The 11,861-nt window shown below is 44.1% G+C and overlaps 1 protein-coding gene across 2 annotated transcripts; it reads left to right on the plus strand.

The window, feature by feature from the left end:
- Window positions 1-2,120: 2,120 nt before the first annotated feature.
- LOC133167487 (uncharacterized) lies at window positions 2,121-11,348 on the plus strand. Of its 2 annotated transcripts, XM_061298333.1 has the most exons (5): window positions 2,121-3,971; window positions 4,125-8,460; window positions 9,455-9,600; window positions 9,707-9,819; window positions 9,936-11,348. In XM_061298333.1, exons 1-3 carry the CDS (start codon window positions 2,177-2,179, stop codon window positions 9,558-9,560), a joined length of 6,237 nt encoding a protein of 2,078 aa, XP_061154317.1. In that variant the 5' UTR covers window positions 2,121-2,176; the 3' UTR covers window positions 9,561-9,600; window positions 9,707-9,819; window positions 9,936-11,348. The 2 variants fall into 2 exon arrangements, with proteins under 2 accessions (XP_061154317.1, XP_061154316.1); XM_061298332.1 differs by having other exon boundaries at window positions 2,121-8,460.
- Window positions 11,349-11,861: the final 513 nt, after the last annotated feature.

Raw genomic sequence — 11,861 nt, forward strand, 5'->3', positions numbered from 1 at the left:
GGTCAGTCCTGTTGTTGGTTTTGTTAGAGAGTTATGTTAGTTTACCAAGTCTGTGTTTTGAGTTCCTCCAATGAACCCTGGTCCAAGCTGCACTTGGTCGCTCTGCTCCTTTCCACACTCCATCCGTGACAAGATTTTCTTCAAAAATTGTTGTACCATGATTTTCTTACCAAAAAAATAAATAAATTGTACCCATGTATAATGCGCACCCCAGAATTTAGGACAATAAGTGAGTTAAATTTTGCGCATTATACATGGAAAAAAACGGTATGTTTTATTTAAGAAATGGATGTTTTAAGTTGAAATTAAATTTTGCATGTGTGCAATATTTAGTTATATATTGAACAAAATTAAGCTTTTCTTGTTCCATATTTGATAATCAAAACTTATTTGGGTCACTATGAAAAGGTTCGTTATTATATGTGGAGGAAGATATTTTTCAATAAATATCGATGTTGGCCCGTGACCTCGTCCAAGTTTCAAATTCTGGACCGCTGTGTGTTTGAGTTTGACACCCCTGCCCTAAGTTAAGTACAAAGTATACATCGCAGTTGAATCTGTGCCTCTCATCCCGAAGTGCCTTATGTTGCGGAAAATACTGTGACTATATTGCATTTTCACCCAGAACAATGTTTTTCATTACCAAATGCAAACACGTGTCATACAACGTGTTTCCCAACATCGATTTTTCAATGCACCTGTATACGTGGCTCTGAATCATTTCCCCTTCAAAGATAAAGACTTTTGTGCATAACGCCATCCCATAATTCTGCACTACAAAGTCTGCATAAGATCGAGGCTTAGCTGTATTTGTTCTCTTTCTCTGTACAGGTCTGTGAACTGCGACTGATCTGTACCTGATCCTGCTGACCTGTGGCTGATCCAGTTGACTTTTGGCTGATCCTGCTGACCTGCGGCTGATACCCCAATACCCTGTCTTGTCTCTGTTCTACCTATTGTCTCTGCCTTCCTTCTGTCTAAGCCCCATAATTCGCTGAACCCATTTCAGATCGACATGCCGAAAAAGGGCAGGAGATCACAGTCCGTGAAGTTGTCCTGGGAGCGACGTGCTAAAACACGTAGCTCCCAAGCACCTCTTCCACCTTCTGCTGATATCTCTGCCCGGCATGAGCGTGCTGTTGAAGCAACTGACAGACTTACAAATGATTTGCAAATGAACAACTATGATACAAACGACAAGCAAATGATAACAAACGATATACTACACTCTGAGAAGAAGATCGCTGCTGATGTTTCCATTGATGTAACGGTACCAGTGCAACAGGATTTGGTAATGTACGTGATGGCAACTCACAGCCAAGACCATCCGAGATACGGCCAATCCAGAAACAGTCAATGTGTGGCTAATTCTGTAACGTTTTTGGCTTTCCTGCAGGATATAAATAACTTGACTACGTCTGACCTGGATGCTGTTCTCAGTGTGGGTAATGAACTGTATACATGTACTGTGGCTGCATTGAAAGCCCGAGGATGCTTTCTAAACAGTTTTTTGACGGTTGATGAACTTCCAGAGATTGTAAGCAGTTCCACAAAACAGCATGTGTTAATTAGGAGTATGTCAATGTGTGGGTTTTTCACCTCTTTCCATGGAGATGCGCTCTTTCTGAACCTTTGTGACAGACTTGAGTGCTTGACATCTGAGGTCTGTTGTGCTCTTCTGATTATGCAGACGACGTGCATTGCTGTTTTCCGTGACCGCCAAGGCAAGTACGGATATTTTGATCCCCACTCTAGAGGACGAGATGGCCTCCCTGCTCCCAATGGCACAGCTGTCATGATGCTTTTCGTGCGTCTGAATGACCTTAGAAATAAATTGACAGAGCTCTACACGCGTTTGGAATGTACCTGTAATTCTCAGTATGAGCTTGTACCGGTTCAGTTTGAACCTATTGATGTTCCTACAAATGACATTGAGATGGTGCCATGTACTTCATTGCAATCTGTGCTGGGAGATGTTGACGACGACGGTGTAAGCAAAGCTGTTTCCGAGACTTCATATTTGGAGATGAGTGATTCTACAACACCTGCTGGCGAACAACGTCACTGCGACGAGTTGATCGATGAGGATGGCGAAGTGGTTTCTTGGACTACAGGTAAAGAGCTCCAACGCTTGTCAAAAATTCCGAAATCAAGTAGGAGAAAATTTCTAAGACGAATGAAGAAACAGGAAAGTTTGAATGCTAAATCTGAACAAAGACTTACAAAACAGGAACTAAAGAGAATAAATAAAAATCTGAGAAATAAGGAAAGGTACAGTCAAAATTTAGAGACAAGACAGAGGAAGAGGTGTTATGTTACAATGCGTTATCAGCAAGACGTACATTTTCGCGCGAAACAAAGGTCGTATTATACACAGCGTTGTAAGACTGATCATATCTTTAAGAAGAAAAATCATTCCCGCTTCTTACTTCGTTATAAGACGGATAATTGTTTTCGAATGGGACGATGCACCTACAGAACGCAACGCTACCGTGACGACCCTGAGTTTAATGCAAGGCAACGTTCCTACGTAATGCAACGTTACCATGACGACCCTGAGTTTAACGCAAGGCAACGTTCCTACGTAAAGCAACGTTACCGTGACGACCCTGAGTTTAACGCAAGGCAACGTTCCTACGTAACGCAACGTTACCGTGACGACAATGAGTTCAATGCAAGAAAGCGTACCTACATAACGCAACGTTACCGTGACGACCCTGAGTTCAATGCAAGACAGCGTACCTACGTAATGCAACGTTACCGTGACGACCCTGAGTTCAATGCAAGACGGCGTACCTACGTAACGCAACGTTACCGTGACGACCCTGAGTTTAATGCAAGGCGACGTTCCTACGTAACGCAACGCTACCGTGACGACCCTGAGTTTAATGCAAGACAACGTACCTACATTACAGAACGTTACCGTGATGACCCTGAATTTAAAACAAGACAGCGCATGTATATTACACAGCGTTATCGTGACGATTTTAGATTTAATTCTAGACAGCGCTTTTACTTTAAACACCGTTATTCTAGCAATCCTGAATTCAGAGCTAAACATCAGGAAATCATGAGGTCCATTATGAGAACAAAATCTGATTCGTTGCGTAATAAAACAATGACCAGAGCAAGTACGGTTTTACAAAAATACAAACTCATAAATCGGCTATGTAGAGAGCGAAATGAATGTGCGTTAATGAAAGCCGTGGACCTGTTCAAAGACCAAATTAAGAATGGACCCACGTTTGTTTGCACAGTTTGCCACAGAGCCTTATTTCCCAACCAGGTGCAGTCTTGTCGGCGTCTCCTTTATAAGCAGAACCGAAATGTTGTTGCACGTTGTCTCACGGGACAATTTGTTCATATTTGTAATGATGAATGTCATTCGTCGTGTAGAGTACCGGCTGAAAGAAAACTAGAGTGGATATGTCACACCTGCCACACACATCTCAAAGATGGTAAAATGCCAGCAATCGCTGTTGCAAACAATCTCACGCTAGCTGATATTCCAACAGAACTGCGTGGATTGAACATATTAGAGAGACACCTCATTTCCAAATGCATAGCGTTTGCCAAAATTGTACCGCTTCCCAAAGGTCAACAACGAGCCATTCGCGGAAATGTTGTGTGCGTGCCGTCGGAGGTACAGGAGACAGTCAATGCCTTGCCGAGGATAAGAAGTAAGTCGCAGATGTTGAGAGTGAAACTGAAGAGACGACTTTGCTACAAAGGCCATCAGTTTTTTCAAACTGTCACTTGGTCCAAGCTAATGAGCGCTCTGATAAAACTGAAGCAAATTCATCCGCAATACAGAAGCATAACTATCCGCGACGATCCGGACCTTTGCGACCCAACCCTCACTGATGATGAAAGCGGCTCAGATGAAGCGGAAATGAGCGACATCGAGTACAATGAGGAAGCCCTGGAGGAGATGTACAGATTTGAGACTGAAGCTCTGCGTGGAATGAACGGTGAGTCACAAAATGTCAATCAGCAACAAGGAAATCTAGAAGATGGTGATCAACCTAGCGGTGGAGTTATACTTGAATCGTGTCTCCAACCGAGTGACGTGTCGGAGGAAATTATGAGTTTTACTGAGGGCATTTACTCTGTTGCTCCTGCAGAAAGAAATAACCCTGTAAGCTTTTTCAAGACTCCCAAACTCGAGGCCATGGCTTTTCCAGTGCAGTTCCCGAGCGGGCAAAACACGCTCGATGAAGAGAGACCGATAAAACTCACACCGAGCAAGTATTTCAAAACCCGACTGTGTTGCGTGGATGAACGTTTTGCGAGGGATCCGACCTACTTGTTCTTTGCTCAGTTTGTGACCGAAATCTACCAGGCGACGTCGAGCATGTCAATACAGCTACGCAAAGGTAAACCGTTTACCCGAGATGGTCGGAGAATTACCAACGCTATGCTTCAGGACAAACGTCAAGTTGAAAAACTGGTGCGCAGCAAAGACGCCGTCCGCTTCATGACGCCGCTGAGAGGCACGCCAGCCTACTGGGAGAGAACCACCAAAGATCTTTTTGCAATGATCCGACAGCTGGGTACACCCACGTTCTTTTGCACATTTTCTGCTGCTGAAATGCGTTGGGAAGAGGTCATCACTGCCATCAAAGCGCAACAAGGTGAAGTGGTGAATTTTGCTGGATTGGACTGGGCTACCAAGTGCGAAATTCTACGCGGCAATCCGGTGACGACAATGCGCATGTTTGACAAACGTGTGGAAGCTCTGTTCAGAGATTTGATCCTCTCTCCGGCGCAACCGATTGGTGAAGTGGTTGACTACTTTTACCGATTGGAGTTTCAGCACAGAGGAAGTCCTCACATTCATTGCCTCATATGGGTTAAAGGTGCCCCTGTATTTGAGGAATCCTCAGACAAAGCCATCTGTGATTTTGTATCCCGCTACATCTCCGCTGAGCTGCCGGACCCGCAAAAGGAACCCGAATTGTACAAAAAAGTCACAGAGGTTCAGATGCACAGCAAAAGTCACTCCAAAACGTGTGTCAAACACCAGGGTGCAAATTGCCGTTTTGGATTCCCCAAACAACCGTGCCACGAAACGATGATCATCAGACCTGCGCCCGTAGACGACGACAATCGAGATCGACACGCGGAGAATCGCTCGGCGGCCAACGCCAAGCTTGTTCCCGTGCTAAATCTCCTGAATGAGCCTGAAACTTCATCCATGACTTTGCCTCAGCTGCTGGCTAAATGCGAGCTCACCGGTGACGACTTTGTGAACTGTTTGCACCTGACGGCCTCGTCGAGTTCCGTCGTGCTTAAGCGAGAACCCAAAGACTGCTGGGTCAACTACTACAACCGCCATTTGCTTCTTGCCTGGGATGGAAATCTGGACATTCAATACATCCTGAATGCCTATTCTTGCATCGCGTACATCTGCAGCTACATCAGCAAAGCGGAACACGGTCTGAGCCAATACCTGAAATCGGTCATTGAGAACTCCCGCAACGAAAATGTCAACGAGAACGACGAAATGAAACAAATTATGCAAGCGTACTCCAAGAAGAGGGAAGTGAGTGCTCAGGAGTGTGTGGCGCGCGCATGCGGCCTGCATATGAAACAGTCCTCCCGCATGGTGGTATTTGTACAAACGAGTGACAATGCGCTGAAAATGAGTTATCCTCTCTCGCTGCTTGAGGGCAAAACCCAGGACTCGCACGAAGTGTGGATGACTGGGCTGCCGGACAAGTATAAATGCAGACCTCAAACGGAGGAATTTGAAGTCATGTGCTTGGCTGATTTCGCATCAAGGTGCAGAATTGTTTACGGTAACCAAGTCAAAGGTAAAAACGTTTTGCGTCTGCTGAACGATATGGGGTTTGTACAAAAAAGAACAGAAAAACCTGCGGTCATCAAATATTGTAAATTCTCAGAACAAAAGAATCCAGAGGAATATCACCGCACCTTGCTCAAGCTGTACCTGCCTCATCGTGCTGATTGCCAGTTGAAATCTGAACGCTTTCCCACCTCACAGTTGTTCCACGAGCACGCCTGTGTACAGTTACCGTACGCCGACCATGTGGAGCGCGTGTCTGAAATCGTCAAGAGGAACAGAAAAACGTACGAGGGACACAGTGGAGACATTGAAGATGCCATCAGAGAGTTGGAGGAAAGCGGGCTCAATGTGAACGAATGGTGCCACCTGGCTCCCGAGAGTGAGCTGCAAAGACTCGAATGCATTGAGGAAATCAACGCGAGAGACGACCCGACTGAGAACGCGGAGGAAAACGTCCCCGACTATAACGTGAGATCGGCGACGAGAGAAACGGCTATTGTGGCTGAACCTGCTGCCATCGATCCCACGGTGTTACGCGGTATGTATCGAAACCTGAACCGAAAACAAGCGTCTGTGTTCTACAAGGTCCGAGATTGGTGCGTGAAACGTGTTTGTAGCTCGAAGCCGATCGAGCAGTTTTTCTACTATGTCAACGGTGGCGCCGGGACCGGCAAATCGCATCTGATCAAATGCATCCACGCGGACGCCACGAAAATACTGCTCAGACTACCACGACTGGCTGAGGAAGCGGACATTTGCAAACAGACTGTTGTTCTCGCAGCCTTCACGGGTACGGCGGCATTTAACATTTCAGGGACCACTTTGCATTCTCTCCTCAAACTGCCGAGAAGTCTCAGACCCCCGTATCAAGGCCTGGGCAACAAACTGGACGAAGTCAGAGCGGAGCTTTCGATCGCTGAAATACTCATTATCGACGAGATTTCCATGGTGTCAAAAGACCTTTTTGCCTACGTGAGTACCAGATTGAAACAAATCAAAGGAATCGATTTACCTTTTGGCGGTATGTCTGTGCTTGCTGTCGGAGATTTCTTTCAGCTCCCTCCTGTGAGACAATCCAAACCTTTGTGCGTGTACGATCCTACTCGGCTGGACCACTGGCGCGACAACTTCAAAAAGATCACGCTCACGGACATCATGAGGCAGAAAGATGATGCCGCCTTTGCCGAAGTGCTGAACAGACTCCGCGTCAAAGACAGGTCTCGCGAACTGTCGGAACCGGACGCATCTCTGCTTGCTACGAGGTACGCTTCTCCAGTAACGTGTCCAAAGAATATTCTGCATATTTTTGCCACCAATAAGCAGGTAGACGGCCATAATTCCGCGATGCTGAATCTGCTTCATAAGGACGTTGTGCAAATCGACGCCGATGACTACAAGAAAGACAAAAAAACCGGCAGAATGGCAAGGCAAGCGACCCCTGTCCGAGGACCTAAGAACGGGTTGCCCGACTCGATCAAAGTCGCCGTCGGCGCCCGCGTCATGATCACACGCAATATTGATGTTCAAGCAGGTCTGTGCAACGGGACATTTGCAAAAGTTGTGCAATTGGTGAATTACCCAAACGAAGCGCGTGTACAGAAACTCGGGCTGGAGCTAGATTGTGTCGCTAAGACGAGAAGTGCTGAGAATTCTGTGTTCATTGACAGACAGGAGGAGAGGATGCAGAATACCGGAGTGGTGCGCCGGCAGTTTCCCCTTAAGCTTGCTTTTGCTTGCACGATCCATAAGGTACAAGGCATGACAACATCTGAGGCCGCGGTTTCGCTGAAAGGCGTTTTCGAACACGGCATGGGCTACGTAGCTCTGAGTAGAGTGACTTCGCTCAGCGGTCTTCATATTCTGCATATGGATGAGAGAAAAATTCATGCAAATCCGGAAATCACTGCTGCTCTTGCTGAGATGACAGAGGATTCTTTGGACGGCGTGATGCCCCTGTTTCACGTGATGCCGAGGGTGGATAAAGCAAAGGACCTGATCGTCGTCCATCATAACACCGAAGGGCTGTCTTGTCACGTGCAGGATATCGCGTGTCACCACGAACTGCGTTTTGCTGATGTTTTGTGCCTCACAGAAACGCACCTCCGAGGATCTGCGGCCGCCTGCTTGGAAGGCTATACCATGTTTCACAGGAATCGAAGTGATTCTTATACAACCTGTCCCGACTTGGCGACAAAACTCGGTGGCGGCGTAGGTATTTGTGTCAAAAGTCACATCGCGGCCCAGGAAAAGAAATACGTACAGGGTGTGACCGATATTGAATTTGTTGCGGTGAAACTGGAAGCTCCCATCAATTTGTTGATCGCTGCCGTTTACAGGCCTCCCGGGCACAGTCTGCGCGCATTTCTGCCAAGCTTGGGAAACCTGTTGCGTTATCTTGAAGTCATGGACCATCACCAGATCTTGGTATGTGGCGATTTTAACGAAGATGCGCTCTCCGCCTCGTACAAGCCCGTCCTTGAATTGTTTTGCTCAAAGGGTTACACGCAGCTCATAACCACTGCTACCACTGACAAAAACACATTGATCGACCTAATTTTTGTCTCTCGACCTCAGTGTGCTCTTTATTCAGGTGTCCTGCAAACGTACTACAGCTATCATAATCCTGTTTTCTGTGTCTTGAATACTGAAAGGTAAGTCAAATCTAAATTGTGTATTTCAGCATTTGGGAAATTAACAAGGACGGAAATCAGATGGCGTAAGTGGCGGTGCGCGGTGGGCGATTTGTTGAATTGAGATGAGATGGTATCGGAGGCGTAGGTGGCTCAGAAAGGCAAATGTAATGTTGGCGTTGGGCAGAAACCTCACAATTATATAGAAAAAAATACTAACGACCAATGTGAATAGTGATGCGCTTTATATTTTACGCTGAACTCGTGTCTGTGGATGTAAATCAAGTTGAGTTAAGGGAAGGCGCTCAACCAGCTGGGAAGCTGCACCTTCTTGGGCCGCCCATGCATGTGGCAGTATGGGCAGCTGCTGGGCAAAAGACCCTCTGAGGGTGGCGAGGGGACGGCACGGCCGTTGACACCTAAATAAGACTTGCGGAAATAACTGCTAGTCTACTCGTCTGCGGGATGGATGGAAGAGTCCATCTCATCGTCCATCAAAGGGAAGGCTTTTAAAATTTTAAAAAGTCCTCCCTTAACTCAACTTGATTTAAATTTTAAACTTTTAGAAATTTGAACTATTTAAATATTTAACTTTCAAACTTTTTAACTTTTAATATGTTTAACTTTTGTAAATGAACTCACGGATGATCTAAGAGGCGACTTTTTAACTTTTTGCGTTTTATTCGTTCTAACGTCAAATTTTAAAGATGACTTCAGGAATGGACTTTTAAAGTTTTTAACTTTTAAAATGTTTACATTTTCTAAATTAACTCCCAGATGAGTTAAGGGGTGACTTTTTAAACTTTTTAATTCTAATGCTAGAATCAAATTTTAAAGATGACTTCAGGAAAGGCCTTTTAAACTTTATTTTTTTATCATTATTTTCAATTCTTTTTAACGTCATAATCACGAGGCGAGAACGGAAAACAGACGAGGTAAGTTGCTCATCAATAAACATGTGTTTTCCCTTTCTAAAAACACTAAATGCTTCTATTTCACTCTTCTCTATTTTCAGAGTTTCTTTTATCTGGCGAAAGCAGTTCGACCCACAATGGAGGCCAGAGGTAAACATTCTCCACAAAGACCTTGAGGATGCAAAAACTTCCAGCGTGGACCAATGACTCCCGAACCAGGGAGGCGAGAAGCAAGACTTATTCTTCTGTGTGTGGGCAACAAATATTTTATTGACTATTGTCGCGAAACACCCCCTTTAACTTTACATTTTTTTCAGCTCGTACCCTCACCAACTCAATGTTTGTTGTTTCAGTTTTTCCGTGTTTCCTGTAACTCCACGTGCTCCATTTGTCAAGACGGGAGTTTGGCCCCTGCGGTGCTCAACCTTGATGGGATTTGGCCTGTCTTGCCAGAGAAATGACACAGGTTTGTGAATGTGTTCACGTCATTCACTCTTTAGTACACGGATGCTAGTTGTACATGTTCTTGAAGTATTGTAATGTGATTTTCAAAAATGATTTCATAATGATATTATATTGTAGCACAGCGACAGCCAAGTCTTTCAAAAAGACTCGTACGATGGAGGCCAGCATCATGGAACGCAAACTCCCAAACCAGCGTGGCAATCGTGACTTCTGCTGATTCTTCTATGGAACAATCAAGGGCACCTCTGGCAGCTCTTTGCTTTGACTCTGACATCTACCTTTTTTATTTTTAACATGCTGTCTTTCATGTGCCTTCTCTGCATCCATTGCAGCCTGGTGATCCTGAAAGGGGGATCCTCCCATCTGTGGTCCCTTCTCAAGGTTTCTCATTTTTCCCCTGGTGTTTTTTTTTTTTGAGTTTTTCCTTGCCCTTTTGGAAGCTTAAGATCAGGGGGTGCTTTGAGAATAATTGCCAATTTGTCTATGCGAAGCCCTTTGAGACTGCTTGTGATTTAGGGCTATGTAAATATATTTTACTTGACTTGACTTCTATGAGTAGCCAGCGAGGAAAATTGTCCCTTTTTAGTTTTGCTGCTTTTCCTCACCTCCATGTTTTTATCGTATCTTCTTGGGTATTGCCTGGCCTTTGACTGTTGGAAACTTGTCCCTTTGGCTTTACTCTATTAAGTCTCAGATACGTACAGTCTGTTTTCTGTTCTCCTTTATTTATGTATTTATTTGTTTATTTGTTTGATTGCTTATTTATTGTTTAATCGTACTTTTATTTGGTTACTTTTTCGGCAATGCTTTGAACTCTGAAGTTGTAATCATTTTGATTTGCACAATTGTTGAACTTTATACATTTCTTTGCCTCAAACCATGTTTACATTATCTTTTGTATATGTATCCCAAGTCTGTCTAATACCATCTCCAATCATGCTACAGTTGAATTATTAAATAAATTAAAAAAAAACACTTGTTGTGTTTATGCAGAGTAGAGATGAACGCTAATGTACTTTTTTATTCAGCAACTTTTTATTTTTCCCCACTTGTCTCACATAGCAGTACAATCTCTCTTGCGCACCACAGCACGCCCCACTGACAATATTATGCAAGACCTCCTCTAACGCACTATATATATGTATTATAGTTTCAACATGTCAAGGTGTCTGGAAAAAAAAAAGGGAATTGACTTTGTTTCCTACTTCTGGATTTTATTCACATTGCTGTGATTGTTTGCAGCAATGGGTCCTAATTTATTAGTCTTTGGTATGACCTGGCTGGGTTTTGAACTCATAACCTTCCGGTTCCAGGGTGGACATTCTACCACTAGGCCACTGAGCTGGAGCTTTTGTGTTGTTTTTAGTTTATATAAACTTTCAGCTTGTTTTTTTTTTGTTTTTTTAAACTTAATTTTATTTTTTAAATATTTTAGCAGATGCACTGATCGTTTGGCATTTTTAATTTTGTTGTACATGTAACAATGGCAATAAAGATCTATCTATTTATCTATCGGTGTAACTAATAAAGTTGTGACAATATGCTCAAACAGCTTTTTTTTTTACTCCGCCACGCATAAAAGCGGGTGGGGACACCAAGCTGCCCTTGTTACATCAAACTTGAAGACAGAGGTAAGTGGTTTCTCAGGTATCTCCCCTCCAACTTCAAATTTGATTTTGGATTAACATCTTTGATAAACACTGAGGCATGTGCCTAGTTCATTTATTAATTATTTTGTTTTAGCCTGGACTGATGTGTTGGTGTGCAAATTATCATTTCCAAACAGGGTGGAGGTTAATCGAATATTCTAAGAATCTGCCGTTTCATTTACTATACTCGGAAAAAATATTGCCCTGTTGTTGCAATGGTCTTTTTGAGGTACATTCTGATGAATTTGGAATGAATTAACTCAATCAGATGCATGAAAGTGAAAATGAGTTGTAAAACGAGCATAGGCGGCACTTTTAAATCTGCCCTATTGTTTTACCTGTGAAAATTAATGCTGTATCATAGGAAGGCTGTTCAAAGTCTACGCGCAAGGAT

Source organism: Syngnathus typhle, linkage group LG14, assembly GCF_033458585.1.
Source record: "Syngnathus typhle isolate RoL2023-S1 ecotype Sweden linkage group LG14, RoL_Styp_1.0, whole genome shotgun sequence".
NCBI classification, from domain to species: domain Eukaryota; kingdom Metazoa; phylum Chordata; class Actinopteri; order Syngnathiformes; family Syngnathidae; genus Syngnathus; species Syngnathus typhle.